The sequence below is a fragment of the Lichenostomus cassidix genome, chromosome 1Aa (assembly GCF_008360975.1).
Source record: "Lichenostomus cassidix isolate B80296 chromosome 1Aa, HeHo_3.0, whole genome shotgun sequence".
Classification (NCBI taxonomy): Eukaryota; Metazoa; Chordata; class Aves; order Passeriformes; family Meliphagidae; genus Lichenostomus; species Lichenostomus cassidix.
Genome location: NC_139480.1, coordinates 23,690,333 through 23,713,677, shown reverse-complemented (window position 1 = coordinate 23,713,677; position 23,345 = coordinate 23,690,333). Strand labels below are relative to the sequence as shown.

Genomic DNA, 23,345 nt, shown 5'->3' with positions numbered 1-23,345 from the left:
ATAGCAGGGAAAACCTTTGCTGACCTGGGAAATGACCCCAGTCCCCTTTGTGGATTGCTACACAGCAGTGTTTAGTTTGGGTTCTTCAGTATTTACTGGAAAGGGCTCTGTATTGCACTTCTGTAATGGCACTAGACAGTCTCTTGCATAGTGCTTTCATTAGTTTCTAATTTCTCAGACAAGACCTTTGCTGTCCATAGGGTCCTGTGAAGGTGGGTTTTGATAAGAACAATTTATGGATAGTTGGTTTAGCTCCCTGTCAAAGCAAAATCAGGGATTTGAAGAAACTGAAATAGCCAAGTGCGTTCTGGGATGGTGAAGGTGGGCTCCAAGGCATGCAAGGAGGCTCGTGATGTGAGCAGTTTTTGGGGTAGAGTGAGTGATGGTGACCCACAAGGATGTCTGGACCCCAGCTGGGTGGACACTTGTCCCCCCATTCCTCAAGTGGTCACTATTTCCATGTCTCATAAGGAGACTCCATCTGGACTAGAAGTGAGGAAGAGGAGCACAGGGAGAAAGGCTTGTGTAAGGCTTCAGTCTTGTCTCTGTGAAGGTCAGGTGCACACCACAAGGGAGAGCTGACATTTACTGCTGCAGAAACAACTGAGTAATGTGTAGAGAACACAGATTTGAAATTTGACAGCCCAGCTTCTTCTGGCAGGGTCTGAAGCTTTTAAATAGGAACTGTGCTGGAACCCTTGGGAAGCTGTTCCCAAGGGGAAGTGTCTGGAGGTGGGGGATGCACTGGGAGGCTTGCTGCACTCTGCTTTCAGCACTTCCTAATCAGTTGTGCAAGTTGTAGAAAGAGGGAGTAGAGAGTTCTAGAGAGTTGTGAGATGGAAGTGGAAAGGGAATTGGTTTCTCTTTGAGTGTAGGAGGAATTAGTGAGGCATCAAAAGGGCAGAAGCCTTCCTAAGGTCCTGCTGGCATCTTGAAGACAGTAAACTCTATGCAACAAATAAACAAACAAACAAACAAATAAAAGGACAAAATATAATGTGTGAAAGATGCCCGTTGAGCTCTCACTCAGCAGTGGGAAATCAGAGGCAGCACCTCTGATCAGATCCACCTTTGTGAGACTGTGCTTCATTTCCCTGAACTACCTTTGTGCCTTGAGACTAGCAGCTGTCATTTAATATGCAGCATTCGGTTTCCATTTAAGCAGCAACTTTAAATCAAGAGAAATTTTTTTTTTCAAGCTTCATTCAGAAATTACTTCAACCATCATTGAAATGAAAAAGGATGGTTTATATTTGCCATAAGAACTGTATTTTCTTTGAAAGAATAGCTTGTACATACAGTCTGTTGGTGTCCAAAGACTATTTTATCCAATGGCTAGATTCTGCCTGTTTGGAGAACAGTATGTTAGATTTAATAGTCTGGTATGTAGGAGTATGGAGGTGACCCACGGCTGTATTTTTAGTGAGCTTGCTCGTGACCACAACATTTGCTGCAGTAATAGCATCCCAGGTAGTGGTAACCCTCTGATGGCACAGATGGATAAAGGTGGCAGAGATGGCTGTGGGGCAGTGGTGACTTGAACAGCTTGCTCAGTGGGGGCAGCCTGTCTTGCTGTGTACTCTCCCCATGTTCTGCTCAGCCAAGTCCATTCCAGGACCCGATTGCCCAAAGCCTGCTCAGGAGAGCAAGTGCCAGACAGTGGGTTTGAGGAGCACAGGCTCTCATGGTCGGGTTCAGGGAGCACAATGGCAGCTGAAAGCTAGGTAGCAGTGCATGCAGCTGAAGGGGATCCTGAAACAGCTCTGTAGAGCTTCTAAAGGCGTGGTTTAGTGGAATTTTGGTGGTGAGATATACAGAAATACATTTTGTTGCTGCAGAAGCAGCAAAATGATGCCACAGTATTGTCAGAAGTGTGGATCTGTCTGATTGTGGAAGAAAATTAAAATAGCTGAGGTTTTAATATTCACCCTGAGCTAAAGTGCTGCATCTTAAGAGGATTAAAAGTTTTTTTCATTGCCAACAGCATATTAATTCATCTGTCAAGTGGAAGAAAAAAACAAAGGCATGATTTAGATAATATTTTCTCTGAGGTCAATGATGCCTTAAATCAAGGAAATTCAGAAACTCTCAGTTGTTTCACAACGAAGGTAAATAACCAATTTAAACAGTTACCTGATTATTTTCAAGAAATAAAAAATACTGTAATTAAAAAAAAATGTAAACCGTTATTTGGTTCTGAACTGTTATCTATTCCATATACTGTGCAATACCCCAAAGTACATTATGGAAAGGTCCTTGATTGGGGAAATCAAAGATTCCAATGATATTCCTTTATCTTCCGAAACTTCAGAACTCCCTGACACAATCTGTTTCACTGGGCTTGATGACATGGAAGTATTTAGTCATGTCATCACTGCATGGGGTTTTTTCCTTAGGCTGCAGTTGAAGGAGTTATTTCTATACTCTTAGGTCTGAAAAAGGGTCTTGTTACTACTGCAATTCCTGGGTTTTTTTAAAGGTGCTAAAAGGGGGGAAGCAAAGACACTTCCTGTGGCTTAAAAAATTGTATTTATTAATGTATTAAAATCTATTTATTAATCGATTTTATTGTGAGAAAAGAATTTTAGATCTCCAGTCTGGGGCTGGCACTGAGTGGAAGTAGAGTGGAACTCCTGGAATGAGGGGCTGGGACAGCTCCAAGATGCTGCATGTTGGGAAAACTGAAATCCTTAAATGTGCAGTGCAACTAGTGAAACAGCTTCCAGTGGACTTGGTTTCCCCACTGACTCCACAGTTGTGTTATATTTATGGCTGCAGTATCAGCTCATTCACTGTTATGCACAGGAGTATCCATATAGGAAAGTAAAACTCACAATTGAACTTTTTCCCATGGTACATTATGGATATAAAGATATCTGCTAGGGAGTATGCTTAACTCAGCATTCACCCATCCAGCCATCCTAATTACCTTGTTTTGTGGGTATTCCCTTGTAGGCTTAGAAGTCCTTAATTTTTCCTGTATTTATGATATCATGAAATCATGGCTATTTGTAATTTTGGGTTGAATGTTCTTACTGTGTTTACTTGGGCTGAGAAGTAATTTAAATTTGGTCTTCTTCTCTCAACACTCAGACTTTCATTGTGAAGTTTTGACATTAGATCAGGCATTATTAATGCAGATTTTAATGCAATGTTGGCAATACTTGCTACTCCTCTAAGTCTCTCTGACTCATTTTTATGCATATAAATTGGATATTTATGTTTTTCTGGGGCACACATGTTCCCTCTGATGCCAGTTTGCATGTTGTTTATTATGAGCTGGCCTTAATCCTGATTTTTGATCCCATAGAGTCACATAAAAATCAATACAGTTTGTTTATAATCCCTTTTTTCAATTTGTTATCCATCTCGATTCACTCTGACAACAGAAACTTTCATGTCTACCTCATGTGCAGGCCTGTGGCACAGATCCTTGGAAATGACAACTGAAATTAGGATGCCAAAAAAAAAAAAAACCACTCCAAAATATTTCAAGTATTTCTCTCAGTGTAGAAAGTAAATGCCTTATTTTTCTTCTAATATTTTATTCTTTCAGAAAGCTATCTAAATAGCTGGTGATTTAATATAACAAACAATACTGAAGATCTAGTTCTCTTTGGATCATATTGAAAGGTCATATGTTCTGCTGGGACATTTTTCAGATACATTAGTGGCCCCATTTCACCACACAGTTGCATGGGACAAAAAACTGCTCTTGGAATTTAACAGAGACATAACACATGCTCTGATGAGCCATGGGGCTTGATGTTATTGAAAAAATAACATTTCATTTGGGTTTGATATGTCATTTGCACACTGGGTGTAGATTGTCACATGGTTGGCAACTGTCTTAGATGTCTGTGGGTAAACAGTTCTGTATTTAAAAGGAAACCAACCAAACTGAAAACCAAACCAACAAAACCGAAATAAAAAGGTGACTCACCATCCTAATGTTTTGACAGCGTTATACAAAAGGTGAGCTGTACTCTGCCACTTACAAAATAATATTGCCTTTCTTACCAGTCTCACACTGAATGTTGCAAGGGAGTTTGTTGTTGAAATTTGATTATTTATTCCGTATCCTCTGCTGTAGGGAATGGGAATAATGTTCTGTTCTGTTACTCCTTGATACTAGATGCCAGATACGCAATAAGAGTCCAGGAGCTACTACCAGGGGAGAAATAGGTAGTGTGTTGCTTGGTATCTCATGGCTCTGTGGCCTACAGAAGTTCCTGATTCCTGTGAGAAGGAAAAAGCCCAAGACTTGGGGTCTCTTCAATATCTTAAGTCTAACAAGGAGCAGGCGCCCAGCCCTTTGAAGACATCTAGCTACTCACCTGCCCATGATCCACAATCTCACTTGTATTCTAAAAGTAGGTGCTTAAGTTGGGCTAATACATTTTCTTTTTTTCTTTCTTATATGCATTACTCTTTGCATGAAATTTTCCGTGTGTAATACTCTACCAATTCTTAGCTGCTGCAGCTTCATGTCCATTAGATGTGCCTCAGATGGCTGGGTGGCCTGGGAGAGGCAAAACACACAGAACTTCCTCTTCTAATGGCTGAGCATCTCCTGGGAGTTGCCTCTTGCTGCCCGTGGTGAATGGCTTGCAGTAATCATGTACAGAGCTGTGGTGAAGCTAAGATCTTTGCTAAAAGAGATATTTAAGGGCATTGCAGTAATTTAATAATTTATTATTATGGTTCATGGTATCTCTTTTTTGAAAAGCAATCTGTCTTTGAACTTCATCTTTCACATAAGGACCAGTGCAGACAAAAAAAGATTTTTGTGGCAGCAAAAAGTACTTGCTCTTCAGTCTGTCGTGTTGTGTGTGTATGCATGTATGTGTTTACTCAAAAAGCTTAATTCTTCTAGGCATTAATTGCCTAAAAATGGTGAAAAAAAAGTATTTCTACATGAAATGGGGTGGCATAAATGCAATATGGACTGCACAGAAATATTTTAAAAATCAGCACAAGAGCAAATAATAATAAAAAGAAAAAAACAACCCTGCATGCTGCAAGTCAGTCTGGTATAAAATCCTTTATCTATGTTGAACAGGACAAAGATCTTAACGTTTTTTTTGCCAGCAGTATCCTTCCTTTCTGTGCCAACATAACAAGGGAATGGTATGGTGCAAAGAGGGAATGGGGGTGGAAAACCTCAAACAAGAAGTGATAAGACCAGGCTATGAGGAGAACACCAAGGACTTCAGACAGGTCAGATGTTCAAAGGTATTTTCCACTGTCTGGGTAGCCAGTCCCTTTGTCTCCCTGTCTCAGCTGCCTGGTGAGGTCCTGTGTCAGCCTTCCTTAGTCCCTGAGCTACTTCTGGTTGTCCAGCCCAGCTCCCCATGAGAACTTGCTGGTATTTGCACAAATGAAGCCCTTGAGACATTTCATTCCAGTGGAACATGCCTTTCTTGGCTCTACTTGGCTCTGAATGCTCTGTAGTCCAAGCTGGCAGACCCCACTGGACCTGTGACCCACTGCCAACTTTCCTACCAGGAAGGTCTTGTCAAGGCTGTCCTCCATGCCAGCTGGCCGTGCTCCCTTCTCTCTGTCACCACAGCTCCGAAGCTGCCATTTCTGGGACACCAGCTTCATGCAGTGATGGAGGTACTGGAAAACACCTCTGCTCTGGTGACTCAATGGTATAGCATCAGTGCAGGGTATTCATTTTGTTTGCCTGGGGGGTTGGTTTGTAATTTAAATACATGCCCCTGTGAGATGAGAAGCTGAAGTTGTTGCACCACACTGGATTACACTGGTGTAATCAAGATGTCAACTTTTTCACCAAAGATACTTGTTAAAGTTAGGTAAGGGTCACAAAGTTGAGCAAAGTGTAAAGCCAAAGAGCTGTAGTTCCGTAATATGTGCTGCTGTTCAGTTTCATTTTTTTCTGGAGCATGAAAAAACACCTTGCAATATTTTATGGGTGCTGTGTTAATCAATAATTGGTGTGGCAGCTGTTGCCAGAACTGACAATACCTACAGAAGCTGGAGATTGTCACAGTGTGGGTGGCTAAGGGTCTCACTGCATTTTTAGGAGGGAGCTAACTAATACAGGCAAAATAAATTCCTTTTGGAGGTTGCTGAATGGTGTGGACTCACTGCAGAGTCACTCAGAGGTTTCCAATAGCACAATAAATAGATTAAATTTTTCAATGTCCTGGAAAAAAAGAGTCAGTTTTCAGCCATTAAAAAACTTACAGAACAGGGGACTTGGAAAGAAAAGACAAGTTTCACTAATGTAATAAAAATCCTTACCCACCTCTGAGGCCTGTTGAGATTATCCTGTACTTCCCCTCTAGAGACTCAAAGGTGTAGGACCTGTTCCCTTGCCCTAGGGAGGACATAGGTGAGACCTCCCCTGTCGAGGTGGGTTGCTCAGGACAGTGGGACAGGAGAGCCTCATGGGTGGGATGGACTCATTTCCTGTTCCCAGAGTTTCTCCTGTGAAACAGGAGGTTAAATGAAAAATGAAATGCTTTTCTAGTGACAAGAGAGAATAAAGATTTATGCTTTAGTGGATCAGCATGAGGCACATGTACAAATCTGCCTCTGTTGGTAGCTCAAATTTCCTGCTTGCACTGTTTTTATAGAAAGAAACTAAAGCAGAAATTTACATCTGTATAAAAATTTAATGTTTCATTATCTGGCTTCATTATTAAAACTCAGTCTATGCTTTAGCGTTTAGACACGTGCCCTTACAAAGCGAAGTAAAATATGTGTGTTATTTTTATGCAGTGATAAAGTGAGGAATAAAGAATATATGGTCCAGGAGTGGCAGTGGTTGAGAAGCACATCACTTGCTATGAAAAATGTGAATGTACAGGAGACAGCTTTGCATAGCATATGTTGTTGCTGATTTAAATATTTCATGCTGGATTGTGGAGGAATATATGGAAGGTACATTGTAAATTGATCTAATACTTAAACAACGTCTTGTGCATATTGTAAGCAAGTCACAGCAGTGTGAATACTGGCAGGAGATTTCCTTTGACGTTTGCTGTACACTAATTACATTATCTTCACTGCTGCATAAGAGAGAAAAACCTCATTTGTTGACCCTTCTTTGTGGAATAAACCAACAGCAACACTCAACAAAGGAAACAGAAATCCATAATTCTGCTAGCAAACTGAAAGGTTGTGGTCTAAAAAGAGCAGTAGGTCAGAAATAGATTTTAACACTTTGTGAAAGTCATTTGACAAAATGTTTTAGGTAAATTTGAAAGAATTTCAGAGAAAGTCCTTCAGTGGCCTGTAGCAGGTCACCTTTCCCATGAGGCAGCATACTGACTTGCCAAGCCTAACACTAATGAAATAGATTATTATGAAATCCTTCCAGAGATACTGCAGGGATTGTTTGGGCTTTTCAACTACCTATATGTGTCATTGTAGTGAGAACTTGGCAGAGGGTTTGGGCTCCGTGACACCTTCAAGGATGTTGTTGGAAAGACCCTGAGGTTTTGTGTCTTCCTTGGAAGCAATGTTGTGGGAAGGTCAGATCTGCTCATCAGAGCAGAACTTATTCTTCAGCCATTGAATGAGTGCACTTGGGATTTTGTTCGAGACCTGTGTTCAAAGAAGCTTGAAGGCTTACTTATACATAATAGACACATTTCTTTTGTGAACTTGCCTCAGTTGTGGAAAGCCCAGCCCGAACACTTTGTTTGATGCACTGAGGCTTCTTATCATTATTCTTATATTCTTATTCTTATTATTCTTATCGGTTTTGACTGAATGAGATGTTAACTGTTCCAAATAGTCAAAATAACTAATTCAGTTCTGGGAACAGCAAACCTACACTAGGTTTGTCAGAGGATTTGTGCCACTGTCGTGGTTACACAACCAATTTGGACATGGCTTCTTGGTGCTGAGCATCTGTGCAATTGTCCATGACAATTGAACAACCAGGCTCATAATTCAGGTGCTTAAGTACAGACTTGAGGACATCTGGTTAATTTAAGACATCTGTGGGTTGATTTGAGTCACTATGATTATGAGCACTGATGTCCTGTTTGCTAATGGAGACTAAAAGCTGCCTGTTAGAAGGTGTGTTGTGAGATGTCTCACCACAAGATATGGCCTCTCTCATGACTTTGTTCCAGAAATGAAATAGGGATAAACGTTGCCATGAGCTTGGTGGCCCTAAGTATTCGCGTGGTGTGTGCAGAACACAAAGGGAACGTTCAGTGGAAAGCAGGGAAGCAACTGAAGAGCATTTTGTGCCAACAGATGTTACCAGGAGAGTATCTTGGTGTGCCTTGTAGGTGCCCCCGACCACCATGGGAAGGACAAGATCACACTCTATACAGCCTCTTGTGCTCTTTTCTGTCTCACAGCACAGGGCTGTTGAAGGTCCATAAGGATGTTTGTGGGCATACACACCCTGTGAGCTTGGGGCCGTGTTCCCCATCCCCAGAACCAGAGGGACTGGCCTGGCAATGAACTGCTGTGACTCTGAACCCCGGATGTTGCTTTCCAGTCTACCTTTCAGGCAGCAGTAGTCCCAGCCAACACCTCCTCGGTTCCCTAGTGATTTCAGCACACTGAGATCTTCAGGTGGTAGGTTCTGCCAGCTGTCAGCAGTATTCGTTTTTCCAGCCTGCTGCTCATGGTGGTATTGCATATTCTGCAAACAGCTCAAACGCCCTTGGCATGCAGAGCAGCAGGAGTGTTTGGGAATGGTTAACCCACAAAAGCTGAGAAATGGGAGGAGGGGTTGCTTGCCCTTAAGTGCTTCACTTAATGGACCTGCATCTATCTCCTTGTTCCTCATCCACCAGCCATACTTTTCAGTGTTTGACATCACGGGGACTGCATGTATGTATTCAGTGAGACTTTGCAGAAACATTCTTGATTTTGCCCCCTCTGCACAGCCATTCTATGGATAGCCCCCAGTGTCTGGTAGCTTTCAGCCATCGGGTTCCTGCTTGGCTGCTCTCACCAGCACGAGACAGGCAATTCCTTTTGTCTGTGAGAGGACCGAAGGAGTGAGCTTAGGGCCTTGTTTCTATGTTTGAACATCTTTCAGTTACTGAATGTCAGAAAACATTAGGTTCAGTGCAGTAAAAAATGCACTTGCAGAGGCTGACAAACACTAGATCTAGATGGTTTTGAAGAATAAAGGAAAATATTTCCTTGGTTGCTAGGATGCCTTTTTATCATTGAATTCAGTGTGTTTTGGGGTTTTTATTTTTATTTAGATGTGTGACTTGTTTATTGTGGTTATGGTGTATTCTGACAATAAATTTAAGTAAATGGGACAGTTGGCTAACACTTTGATGTGAAAATTGGATCTGAAGTGTAGATTGGCACAGGAGTTTAGTATTTCTTTGAAGAAAAAATAATAAAAAGAGTTATTCTTTACTGAAAATGCCATAAGTGGCATTTACTAGAATATTTGTCCCTGAAATTTATTCTGTTTGTGCAGGGACACTTTGCATCTTGTGCAGCTGAGAAAAGGAGCGTGAATTCAAGGCAGATATTTTCCTGCTAGCATTACAGTCCCAGGTGGGAGCTTTTACATCACAGAGGGAAATATATGTCTGTCTCTTTGTCCTCTGCTTTTTGTGACAAAGGAATTCCCATCTGAATCGCTGTGCTCTGTCCAAGCCCCCTGCGAGCCGCTGGGTTAGCAGCAGTCAGTCTTTGCAGTGTCCTGACGTCATCCCGTGTGTGCATAAGCTCCGCTATTGTCTTACGGCGAGCAGGGGCTGGGGATTGCAGTATCTGGTGGCTGATACCTCTCTCTGCCTGCCGGTAGCACAGAAAGGACGCCGGCCTGCCCTTATCACTCGGATTTAAGACAGAAACTCCTGCTTTTTGCTTCCTGAAGAAGGACCTTCACTGCGGTTGCAAGGAAAAGCTCTCTGCGGTGTTGAGCAGAGGAGAGGAGAGGAGGAGAGAGGAGAATCTGGCAGCTTGGATAGCCTGGACTGCATTGTCTGGCTTCATGACCCCTGCTGTGTAGCAGTCTCATCCCTTCTCTTATACACTCCCTCTGTCTTCCACTCCTTTTTCTTCTTTCCTTTTTAAAATAGCAGCATCTGGGGCGAGCCATGTTTGGCACTGAATCTTCATGTAAGTAAATGCATCTCATTTACATCCTTTTTCTGCTGAGAACAGGGCTTGTTTTATCCTTGCTGTACCCGCCACACTTGCATTCTCTTTGCTGTAGGTTGTTGGCTAAAAGCTGTGGTCCTTGCCTGTTTATGAAGGGATGAAAGATGCTGGAGGGGAAGCATCTACCTCTAACTGCGGCTGCATCCTCGATGCAAGCAGCAAGGCAGCGCAGGGCTGTCAGCTGAATTCAGGCCACTGGAAGATCGGGGAGAAAGGCAGTTTTGCTTGAATGTGTCGATTGATAAGATCGCATCTGTCAGTGATCGGGAGTTGCAAACACTCTAACGAATGCACTACTCGGATGGTACATTTGGGGACTGAGAATGCTGCAATATTAGATGGGCGAGAGCTGGGGGAGAGTGATTTATCTGGCAGGAAAATACTGCTATCTCATATCTATCTCTTTTACTTCATTTTGTTTCTGGGAAAAAGGAGGCTTGTGTACATTTTCCCCTGTGACTGCAGAATCCAAAATTAAATAGGTGGAATTCTAAATATGAGGTGAAAAATGCAAAATAATAGGATCATTTGGGTTTTTTCTTCCTGATCTTTATGCTGGAAAATCTTCACTGAGGCAATCTGCTGTATAATAGCAGTGCAGATGTGTGTCATTGAAAACAAGCCAGTTTTCCTTCAGTGGGAACAACAATTACCTACCTGGCAAATCTGGCTGTGGAGGAAGGCTGGGGGTTTATGTATAAATAATGTCGCTGGTGACAATGTGGCTGTGTGGAGACCAGTCTGATCCAGTGATTATCAGGTGACTGAAAAATAGAAAACAGTTGGTTCATGCTGCATTTTGTGCACAAAACAATACTGCATGTTGAAAACAGGTCTCATTTGAATATGAAGTGATGGCTTTTGTAGAGCATTGTCACATCCAGCGTGGTGTAATGTCTCCATATTGTTAGGCTGGGACCTGTTCTGCGGCTCTCTTCCTAGGAAGTGGTAAGAGCATTGGGATATCTCATAGTTACATCTTCCTGGCTGCCAAACCCCTTGCTCTCAAAGGGTTAATTGGTCCTGTCGCCTGGTTCTGACAGCTCCCCCTGTCCTCTGCCGCAACACCCGGTCAAGGTCAGGCAGCATAAAAACAAAATTTGCCTTTAGATTTCTTTTGTTTGGGGGCACATTTTTCATGCACAATTGTAAACATGTCTGCAGCTCTGGGTCATCAGAGCATGAACAGAGATGCCAAATGCTGTAGCTGCATCTATTTCTGCCCTGCCAGATCTATGAGCCCCAGCGTCTGATTCCATGGGCTCTGCTTCTGCAAAATGCACATGAACAGGCTCTGAGATAAAATCAGTGCCCTACCTGCCCTCTTGCAGAAAGTCACAATGAGCACTCAGAGTCAGATTGTTCAGTCTTGTTCATTTTTGTGGTCCTTTCTTGGTTTCTGAGGTGCATTGGCTGTAGTCATAGGGGTTGTGCACCAGCAGCTGTGACTGCTTTTGTTTCCATGGTTCCCACAATTCAGGAAAGAGCAATGGGAGCTTCCATAACAGCCACTACATGTTTCCCAGAAGGGTCTAGAAACATTTTTTAGCTTTTTAAAAATGAGATTAAACAGAACATGGCTCGTTGCCATTGATACGAGCAGAGGTTGGGGTCAGTCTCTGCCTGAACTCTCTGGCCAGACGAAGGCAGTGTGGTGGCCAACTCTCCTGCCCCTTTGCTCAGGCCTGAACCTCCTGCCCAAGAGTTCCTCCTCAGGCTGGGCAGGCTGTTCCATTGCCTGCTGCTGCCAGGTGCTGGCAGGCAGGAGGAGAGCAGGGTCACTGGTGCTGCCCTGCGCACCTGCCTGTGCAGGTCAGTGCTTGTGTAACCAGCCCTGCCTGCACCATGCTGGAGGAACAGCAGCTTTGCTTTCAAAGAAGATAGTATCAAAATTACTTCAGTCAAAATGCAAGGAGATTTTTGGTCTTCCCTCTCCTCCTGTCATTTTTATATTTCCAGGCTGTCAAATGATAACACTGCTACTAATTGTTAATGTTTCTGTCTGGCTAGAAGATCAAGTAATACAAAATAAAATTAAAGATTCAGCATCATTTGGACGTTGGAAATATGACAGAAGCCATTGCCGCTGCTGCTGTCCAAAAAGCATGAAATGAGCAGATTAGAGTTTTTTTAATCCTGTTGTTTACAGTTAGGATTTTATTTCTCTTTTCGCTGATTAAAAAGCCAAGAAAAATGGTCAGAAGCAAATACTGGTTCAGAACCTTTAGTCTTACTCAGTATAAAAATATTTTAAATGTCAAAACAACTCTCATTCAGCAATCCTGCTTTTTTTGTTTCGCTTTTAACAGCAGTCAGAAGGGCAGTAAAAGATAGTCTGAGGGCCTTTGCAGGAACAGGCATCTGCTTATCACTTTCTGGATTCAGGGAAAGACAAACAGCCTGTGACAATAGCCTATAAAGGGGGATAAGGCAGCAGGCGATGCACAAACAGCTGCTGACACTCCCAGCACATGATGAGTAAGGATTGAGTGTGCAAAGCAACAACCCCAAGAAGTGTCTGTGCAGAGGCACGGTGGGAGGGTTGGGTAGTTGCCACAGGGTCATGGTCAGTATTTTCCATTGGCCACATGTCCTTTTTGTAATCCCCACAGGAAACATATGTGCCAGAGACACTTCATTTTCAGTGCTCTTGTGCTGATCCGCTGTCAGATGCACTGCTGGAGTGGTGTCGGGGGGCTCTGTGCATGGGAGGCAGCTTTTTATCCCATGCCACCACTCCTGCTGACCTGAGAGATTTGTCTACTCTCCATAATAATTTCAGATTCTGTAGGGGCTAAACTGGTTTGATAAAAATTGAGAATTAAGCCTTTTTGAAGATGAAATGCTGTTGCAGTGCTGCAGGAAAGCAGTAGGCCTCTGAGCAAGTGACAAGGTAGTCCCCACACATAGAACACCTCATAGTAGGGGGGAGAGCCCAGCAGATACAACCGGCAAGCATCCGTGGTCTAACTAGGAGTACTAACACTGGCAGCTGCAGTCCTGTAGGAGAGACAACAGAGGCACAAATTAAACTGACCTGTGAGAGCGGCCACAGTCAGTGGGGCTTACCAGTGCTGGGAGAGGTCAGGGGAATGCAGCTCCATCACATCTGACTGTGCGTTGGTAAGGAGTGGGGCAGGATGCAGTTCAGAGCCTGTAAAGTGACTAAAAAGGCTCAGAGAGCCATTTCATGCATGTCTGAGAAAATGCACCATGTGTGCTTCAGATACACCAGAGGAATTCAGTAGGAAGCTGCGAGGGAGGGAATCATCCACATATATCCACAGCACTTGCCCCAGTGCTGTTACAAGGACCTGGACATGTGCTCTGAAAGTCCCAGGTGATGTTCTCAGTACTGCTGCATTTCTTTGTGCCAGGACATTTTAACCCAGCAACAGTGCTAAACTTTGAGGGTCGTAGGGGAGGTTGCCTGGGAAATGCTCTTCCAGCCTGGGCTGTTTGAGAGATGCTCATGGTGGTCACTGTCTGGTAGATCAGCAGCTGCACTCTGGAAAGCAGAAGGACTTTGGAACAAAGGAGAGCTGACCAAAGGGCCAGAGAAATACAAAACCAAAGGGTAAGGGGAGCTTTCCTGTGCCGCAAGGTTAATGCTGGAAGGGTGCTCTCTGTGGGGAGGCTGAGGGCTTCTGTGGAGAATGGGAAACCATGCCCGCTTAAGTGTGCCAGGAAAAGCTTCTGTGCTTGTCCCAGACTCACTGTACTGTATTCTGCTCTGTCTGTTCAGGGAGTGCTTTTGTTCCTAGGCATTTTTTTTTCCAAACTCTCTTCCAGCCAAAGTGCAACAAATGGGAAAGGTTATACCAAGATAATTGATTTTATGGCATCAGAGAAGTAGTCATATAAACCTCTGCAAAACAGGAGCAGTCAGCAGTAGAGAAATGGGAGATCTTAGCATCAAATATTGAGATGAAGGACAATCTGATTGACATGGATGATGCCATATGCCTGCCTCCTGTGTTCCCAGCACTGATACTCATCCCACCTGTGGGAGAACCAACCAAAACCTGACCACTTCTGCAGGTAGTTGGTTTTGAGCATGTTGGCTCTCTGGCTTGGTTCATGGGGTGGTTAGATGAGCAGCAGCATATGGAAGGGTGGGACATGACTGTTGAAATTCTGGTGGGATAGCAGCCTTGGTGAGACTGGTCTCCACTGAAGCAGCAGATGATCAAAACACTCCTTTTTGAGCATAGATAGCCTGCTGTCATCCTAAAAGGCCAAGAGCACTAAGTACAGCCACAATTCCACCATGATGTTACACTGGTTTCTCAGCCAACAGTATTTCAAAGAGAGGTTACAGAAACTACCAGAAGTTATAACAACTTTAAACCAGTATATTTAGCTGCTGAGGTTCCTGTTGTTCCCTGTAGAGTCAGGACTGTTGAAAATATTGCAGAACCAAGTCAAAGAGAGGCTTAGCTACACCAGTGTCAAATGCCAGCATAACCCTGGGTTATGAAAGGGATTGAGATGGGAGCTGTAATAACTTGACAAATTCATCAGTGAAACTTCAAGATATTTGGAGAGAAAGTGTAGTCTCACATCCCACTTATGGCAGATTTTGAGGATTTACTGAGTGCTAGTATTGTTACTTTCTAAATGAATGTATTTTTAAAAAATACAAACCTGAGATAAGAGAGGGTTCTGCATGTTCTCTAAATTCCTTTGGCTGTAACACTTTGTTAGGTTCCTGAGATATGGTCTCGATTGCATGCTCAGGAGGACGGGGCCTGGAAGCTCTGCCCTCCTACTCAGGCAAGCACTAATGGCAATTTGAACTCACTGTGTTGAGCTGTTCACAAGCAGGCAGCTGTCAGGAGAGTTTAAGTGCACCTTGCCCTTTCTTCCTCCAAAACCAAAAAGCAAACGGAGACATCTCATAGGCTGGATATGACTCATGAATTAGACAGTCTTTGGTGGTTTGTCTCTTGCAGCCCTGGATCACATTTCCTATCTGATTGGTTTAGAAGTTGCAAGGGTCTGATGTAAAGTTGCTGAACACAGTGATAGTGTCCCAGCTAGCTGTGTCCACACATGAGCTTCTGGAATGGGGAAGAAATCTGAAGGTACATAAAGGGAATAGGCTGAACCTTTCCTTCAGCTTGTCAAATTCTTTGGTCCTTGCCACAGCTAAAAGCATAGCTATAATTAGCAGAGGGCTCTGTGATTGATCAAAGGTGACACCAAGGTGACCCAATCTTTCAGATTTAAGACAAAAATAATAGAATAGTTTAGATTTGAAGAGACCAGCATCTTCCTCAAAGGAGGACCAATCTCCAGGTTAGAGCAAGTGATAGATACAAGCTCAATCAATCTGTATGTTTGCAAAATGGTATGAGATCAAAACAAGCTTCAGCTTTGACCAGTTTAATTTACAGAACCAGAAATAGGGATAAATCTTTATGACCAAGGACGCCTGAAAGATTATGAGAGTCCCTTTGGGCTGTGTGACCCAGATAGAAAGTGCAGTACATGCAGTGAGGACTCTGTTATATTATTTGAGCTGGGGTAGAAGCAGTAGTGTTTCATGTAACTTGGGGATAATTAATGGGGATAATTAATGGATGCTTAGCAAAAAAACTTATTCACAGGAGAATCTAAATCATCTCTTTTCATCTGAGCTAAAATACCTTGCTTGATCCCTGATGCACCAGGAAAAGGTCTGTAGAGTGCTATGAGAAAAGCATGTGGAATTTGGAGAGACAGAGTATTCCAGGTTTTCTAGATTAAAGGATTTCTTTTCCTTTTGGTGAAAATACTGAGGTGACATCACTGTTTAGGCCCTTTCATGTGAAGGTCACTGTGTATGATATGAAATTAATGGATCTTAAAAATTAAAATATGTTCCCTATTGAAAAGGATAAGATTCTGTATTGAGCACATAAGCTGCACAACTACAGAGAAGAAACACTTGCTACCCAGAATCTGGCAGAGCTCAGTGAAAAATTGGCTGACTGGTGTATTTGGTCAGGTTGAAATTTACACTGAGAGATCAACTTAAGATGCGTAGAATCTGGGAGTGGAAGTGAACCCATACTCTGCTTAGACCAACAAATGTGCCATGGCTTCCCAGAATGAGATGGAAAGTATTTTAGAACTTCCTAGGGCTCTCTATAAATTTAATTTGGAAATGGTATCTTGAGGTTTGTCAGGTGTTTTGATCAGTACAGGAGAAGGGAAATTCTTGTGAAACTACATGGCAGTGATAAAAAATTAAAGTATGTGTTTGACCTCCTTTGAGAAACAGAGTGGCTGGGAAGGTCTTCCTTGGTGCATGCTTTGAGAGATGCTGAGCAGACCCTCAAAACGTGCTGGATCATGTTTCAGCCTAGAGCAGGAGCCTAAGGTGAAAATGACACAAAGTTTGTGAGCTTGTCAGAGAAAATATATAGCTGCACTAGGGGCTTTCCACATTTGTATAGCTCTTAGGTAGCTTTTTTTAAAGGTTTGTCTGAACAGGGAAGAAGGATGAGAGAAGGTAGGAATCAGCTCTTGAAGAAAGTGCCTTGTGCTCAAAAGGTCTGTACCTTAAAAAGCCGCGAGGAGGTTTTGTAGATGCCAGTGGAAAGATTATCCATGTCCCTTAACCTCTCCTGCTTAACGTGCCATGCACTACAGTGATTCTGCAATTTGCAGTGATGGTATGATTTCATGTATGTCATCACTCCAGCAAATGCCAGCTTTCATTTTACCACTAGGAACTAGTCTTGGAAAGCTGTCACGTATTTGGATTTCCTGCTGCACTCACTTGATTGAGGATGTACCATATGATAGTACCCAAAGAAGTTTTAAGAGGATATAGTCTTGATGAGTTGTAGTTGTGCAAGTACAGCAAAAGGAAATTGTACTCAATTACATTTTAAAAGTTCCTGGATGGCAGTAGAAAAAGGAGACCAGATATTTTTTACTTCATGTCTTAACTACATTTTTACTATGAAGTAAGATATTGTATGATGAGGACACCACTTGAAAGAAAATTCTGAGGGGAAGGGCATCTATTACAACTCCAGGGAGGTCAGAAAATGGCAGTGGAATCCACTTGTAAGACCTCTGCTACAAGTAAAGGAAAAACCTGCTGTAAGGAGATATCATCCCAGGCAGAACCTCAACTGCATAAATCACTTGCTTACAGATACCTAACAAGAGTCACACTGATTCTGAACTGACTTAGCACAATGAAAATAGTGCTGGTCACAAATGAAAAGAAAAACAGTGATTAGGAAAACTGAAAGATGCTAAAAAGGTGTAGTTAACATTTACTAAAAGAGCTGAATGTGGAAAATACTGGCACCACTAACCTTTTCTCCTGTCAGCTGCATTCATACCTGCATTCATTACTGTCATTAGTAAGGTATCTAGGACTGTTGCAGTGGCAACAGTAAATGGTGCCACTGTATTTTTATTAGGGTAGGTAATCGTGAGTCATCCAGACCATCTACTAATAAAATACTCTCAGACTGATTTAGGCTATCAAAGAGAATACAGTGGGTGAGAAATGTCAAATTAGGTGGCAAAGAAACATGGCAAATTGTGTGTGAAGATCCCGTGTGCTTTGTCATCCACAAGGCCATGAGCCCAAGCAGTTCAGCTGTTTTATAGGCAGTGGGTGGAGGTGAATGTCTGCTAAGGGTTAAATGAGCTGAGGAAAGCATTCCTCTGACTCTGGGACGTGCATCAGCCTGGCTATACTCTGCATCCTCTGCTGCTTTCGTGGTCTGCAGTGATAACTCCAGATAAGCTGTACAGAGCGAAGAGGGTGATAATCAGGCTGCCTGTGTGGTTGGATGGAGAAAAGCTCCAAATGATGAAAGTGAACAGCCAGATAAAAAGCAGCAAGATCTGAACTGTAAGCGTCACAATCAAGAGTGTAAGTTCCTCCAGGAACGCAGCCAGGTGGGAGAGGCCTGACGCATGAACATTGCACAGGAGGATACGGTGTCCTTGGTCACAGGACAGGAGAGCAGCTCTGTGCCAGTACACACAGGAGCAGATTCCTCTACAGCTGCTGACCTGCTAGAAATGCCTTTCTGAGGCTTTGGAATGTGCTGATAGTACAAGGAGATAGCAGTGGGATGAAGGATTTCTCAAGTGTGTTAAATAAGACATTCTACATCATCTTTAGCATCATTTGCAGTTACTCATAGTGGGACTAGGTATTGCCCCAGCCCATAGGATACAGCAGCTGTTAACAAAGAGATTAAGTTGCCTACTCAGGATAACGCAGTAGTGGTCTGTCACAGCAGGGAGGGATCCCACAGAGAATGGGCATTCAAACGTCATTACACAGGACCTTTTCTAAACTTACCTTTATAGGTATGAATCTTTTCACAACTGGGGTTCTTGCTGTGTTAGGCTGCACTTCCACACCATGCAGGTGGCACTGCTGTGGGCATTGTGCATCACAGTGACCGTCTGGATTAAGAGAGACAGTCGTTTGGTTGCTCTGGGGCACTGCATGTATGCTAATGACTTAGAGTCTCTGTGGGGCTTGGCTGCTTGTCAGAGAGGAATGAAGCTGTAGATTTAATGAAGCTGTAGATTTCAAACCAGTGCCCTGTACTGCAGCAGTTTGGTGAACTACGTGCCTGGCATTTAGTTAGGTTATGTCTTGTTTGTACGTGTATAGTGACATTCAGTTAATTCTCCCATAAAATACGGATAAATGCCCACACAGAATTATATGAAAAGACAAAAATAAAGGCTCATGTTTGGACTTGCCATCCTTAATAGTATCCCCTTAAACAGTGAGGCTCCCCTGAGGGAACAAAGCAATATGATTCTCTAATGTGGAACGTCAGTGCAGCCGCTGTCACTGTCGAACAAGGCACTGTGGGCAGCAGCTGCTGTCTGCAGGCTGGCAGCAAATATGGGTGTCTGCATTTCCAGTTATTCTCCTCTAGGTCATTGCTTTGTATGTACTCCTGGTCTGGCTTGGTTTGGTTTACACAAGGAAGAAGGCATTGTCTTTATGTTATTGAACAATCTAACCATGGACAAAGGAGTTTAAAAAAATCTGCCAGTTTTTGTTTATGGATATAATATGTGTGTATATTTATTTATCTATCTATTTATGTTTTTTGACAGCTGTTGTCAGTTAAACCTACATCTGCCTTGTTTTTAACAGACTAGTTTACCAAAATTAATGCATTTTTTTCTGAGTGAAGTCTGAAGCTGTCTTACTACATAGCATATCACTGCCGATGAAAAGCTGTGGTCTTCCAGCTTCTCACCAGGGAGTTCAGTATTGTGGCAGGCAGTAAGTCTTGTTATTCTTGTGTGGGTGTGCCAAAAGTTTACATAAATACGGAAAGTGGACTACCCTTCATCTCCAGAAGCATTTCAGACATACTGACAGAACAGGGGTGGAGGTGTATCAGAGGCGCCATGGGGAAGCCTGCATTGCAGCTGACTTAGGTGCTGCCTTATGTACAGGTAAGGGAAGATCATACTGCCAAATTGGCTTTCAGAAACTGGAATTTCATCTCTGAAAATCACCTGCTGGATGTTGCCAATTACTTTCTAGGGATATTTTGTTTGTACATTGGTTGGTTGGGTTTTTTTGGTTTTTTTTTTTTAAATTGGCTACAATCTGACTGTTAGTCCTGTCTTTATTTCTGAAGTTCAGCCTGAAATCACCTTTCAAAGGAAGAGATGCACAGCTACTTCAACAATTAAATTCTAAAATGGAACCACAGTTGTCTGGCTGTCCTTTTGCTTTCTAGGATCCCAACTCACAGAATCAGTCTGATTAAATAATTTTGAAGGGAATGAGGACAGCCAGTCAAACAATAGCTAAAGTTATTAGTGGTTACAGCCAGAATGACATCTAATCAAAATAAACTTGTAAACGGTGTTCTGAGACATTAACCTATAAAATAATTGGTGAATGAGATAATCATGATAGGACAAGAACATGACAGGTGCGTTCTTTGTCCCTCTGTATGCAGCTCTGGTGAGGCTGCACCTTATGTCCTGTGTCCAGTTCTGGGCCACTCCAAAAAAGGCGTTGAGATGCTGAAGCTTGTCCAGAGAAGGACAACAATGCTGGTGACAAGTTGAGATCAAAAGTCATATGAGGAACAACTGAGGGAGCTGGGGTTGTTTAGCCTGGAGAAAAGGAGGGTCAGGGGAGACCTTATCACTGTAGAACTCCCTGAAAGGAGGGTATAGCCAGGTGGGGGTCAGCCTCTTCTCCCAGGCAGCCAGAGACAGAATAAGAGGAAATGGTCTCAAGCTGGGCCAGGGGAGGTTCAAGTTGAACATCAGGAAGAATTTCTTCATGGAAAGGGTCATCAAGCTTTGGAATGGGCTGCCCATGGAGAAGGCAGAGTAACCATTCCTGGAGGGGTTTGAGCAATGACTGCACGTGGTACTTAGTGCTAAGGTTTTGTTGACCAGGTGGAGATCAGTCAAAGGTTGGACTCAATGATCCTGGAGGTCTTTTCCAACCTAAATTATTCTGTGATTCTGTGGAGAAATATCTTAAACATTATAAAAATCACCTTGTTTTCCAATATTTAATTTGCTTTCGTTCTTTACAAGAATAGAGAGCTGGCTATGAGCAAAAGTAGAGGTGACTTCCTTTGTTCTTCATAAAGTTGATTTTTCAGGGCCTTATGCATGAGTCCAAAAAATGCAAAAAAATTCAAGAACAGCAGTTGATGTACTGCAGTTGAGTTTTTTGTGTTGGTCATTTGCAGCTGGTCACCTTTCTTTGGGGACAGCATATCAAGGTGGGTTTGAGCCATGAGAGACTTGTACTAAATAGGCATTGAAAATCTTAGTGCTGGATTCTTAAGAGCTTAGGCTGATTCATTAGATCAGTCTTTACTGTGATTGCTATTCTCAGAAATAGTACATTATCTCTTACAAGACTTGTCTGGATGTGTTCTGACTTAGGTTTAAATAAAGTGTGACTTTTTAAAAGAAGTTTAATTAAGATGGTATAAAAACCCTACAGATTCTCAATTAGGACTAGGCTGAGTTAACGAGGTGTGGGTTTAAGGTTAATTGAATAAACTTTCTCAGCTGAAATAAGAATATGCATGAACTATCATACAAGAATATACATATTGCATCAAAACATGGATGCAAGTAAGTCAAATTACTTGTAGTAATATTCATGTAAAAATGTCAGTGTGTTTTATTGTTTTTGTTTATAATCTCTTTCAAAACACTCCTTGTAGTTTTCAGAAATTCAAGTTAAAATATCACCTTTTTTTGTGTGCTCTCAGGTTTCTTGACAAGCAGGAGTGACCTCTGATAAAGGGTTTGAAGTTCACATCTGCCAAAGATGAACTGCAGTTTCTAAGCATAATGAATAGCTTTGTTTTCCTTCATCCTGCTGCTATTCAGTCAGCCCTTTGGTGATATTTCTGATAAGCTAATGATACATATTTGGAGGATGCCAAGAAAATGGGTACTAGGAGGTGTTAATTGCCCAGCCCATGGATTGGGCCATGCTTCCCTTAAATGCCTTCTGGTGGGAAGGCCTGGAGACATCTCTATTGATCCATAGTGGCAGAGCATCAGTAGTTCTGAGAACACGAGATGAGATGGGCCACCTTACATTTATGAGGATGTTATCTGTAATAATCAGCACTTAAGCCATTGTTCAAAGTACAAAAGTACTCTTTATACTGAACAGCCTACTGTTTATGTAATCTTCAGGAGCTGAATACTAAACATGAGCTGGTTTTAAAACTTAGGGGACTCTGACAAAACCAGAAATTGACCACAAAATGTATTTTGCAAGCTGTTGCAAAATCAAGCACAGGCTAGATGACTGATCTGGGGAGACTGAAATAAACTGAAGAGAGTGGTTGGAAACCTGAAGAAAGAGGTCAGATCATCTTCATTCTTGAACAACAAGAAAACTGAGGTGTGATGAGCTGGAAGAGAGAAGGAAGTCTGCAACATGAAAGATCCTGGACTAGTAAATTCTCAAATTATGGGTGATTTGGCAAGTGTAAGAGCTAAAACCTCATATGCCAAATAGATTTTTGTACTGCACATGGGTAAGAGAGGTAGGTGGGAGGATGGAAGAAACGGAAGGGGGGCAGATATGAACAGGTTTCATGGTGGATTTCTTAATCCTGCCTATAATTTTTTAAAGATTGCTGCCATTCCTGTGAAGAAACTAGGAAACATCCTTAAAATGTAAAATGGAAATGGTCGAAAATGCTGGAAATGCTATTTAAGTGATTCTAGTAAATGACGCCATTTTAGAAATTAAAAACATCAGTCTCCCTTTTTTCCAGTATCTAGATGAGAAGGTGGGTGGCAGATGATTTGCCTTACTAAATGACATCCCACTGTTTTTGGCTGCTGAAGGAAAAAGGGTTCATCATGTCCACAGGACCCTGCTCCTGCTTGGGGTGGGAAGATGTGGTAGGGTCTCTGGGGCTGGGGTGGTGCTAGAAGCTGCAGTGACCGAGATGGTCCAGGGTTGGAGGGGTTGACACAGCTCCTATTTTATTTTCAAATCTTTCTGTTTGGAGTCGAAGCAGGCTCTGTTTTCCCTCCCTAGTGGTAGCTGATGGCTTCCTTTGTGATTTTCTCTAAGTCTCTCCATCCTTACTGTGGTCCCTCTCACTGAAAGTACCAATTAAGTGGCCAAGCATTTGCTCTTCTTCCCAGATGGTTCCCTCTTCAATACAGAAATCAATCTGTGCTGTAGGAAAACAGGCAGGAGCCCAGGCTGTGATCTTGCCCCCATGTCAGTCAGCCTGCTGTTTGAAGCTGTGTTAGCAGTGGGATGTGCATTAACAGTGTGGTGAGCAGGAAAAAGCAGAACTGGGGCCATGTGGGACCTGGGGACAGGAGAAACCTCCTGGTGCTGTTTCAGTTGAGCCTGGCTTGCTCCTAATCCTGCTGGCCGTTCAGCCTTGATGGTAGCAACAAGCCTGAATACCAGCTGAGTACCATGGGCTGCCATGCTATTTTGAGTTCCTGTGAAAATGAGATATTTCCATTTTTTTCCTTTCTGTAATGAACAAATGAAATGCATTTATGCCCTAGGTAGTGATACTTCCTTTCAGCTCCATCTACAGTAAGATCCCTTCCAGTTCATTCCTTGCTTTAGATCTAGCACCTTGTAACTCAGGGAAAAAACTGAAAGGCTCTGCTTATTGACAAGATCTCCTGCAGCTTCCAGCATTCCAGCACTGGCATTTTTATTCAGAACTTGGATT

The 23,345-nt window shown here is 42.7% G+C and overlaps 1 protein-coding gene across 2 annotated transcripts in view; it reads left to right on the top strand.

The window, feature by feature from the left end:
• The window catches only part of ST7 (suppression of tumorigenicity 7), a 136,508-nt gene that overhangs the window by 23,631 nt on the left and 89,532 nt on the right, over positions 1 to 23,345 (top strand). The window contains exon 1 of one of the 2 annotated variants that reach the window (XM_085042679.1): positions 9,680 to 10,089. The exons of the other annotated variant lie outside the window; for it this stretch is intronic. Coding sequence (XP_084898805.1) covers positions 10,068 to 10,089 — 22 coding nt within the window. The 5' untranslated portion in view covers positions 9,680 to 10,067. Of the gene's footprint in view, positions 1 to 9,679; positions 10,090 to 23,345 lie in introns of those variants that run through there. 2 annotated transcript variants of the gene reach the window in all.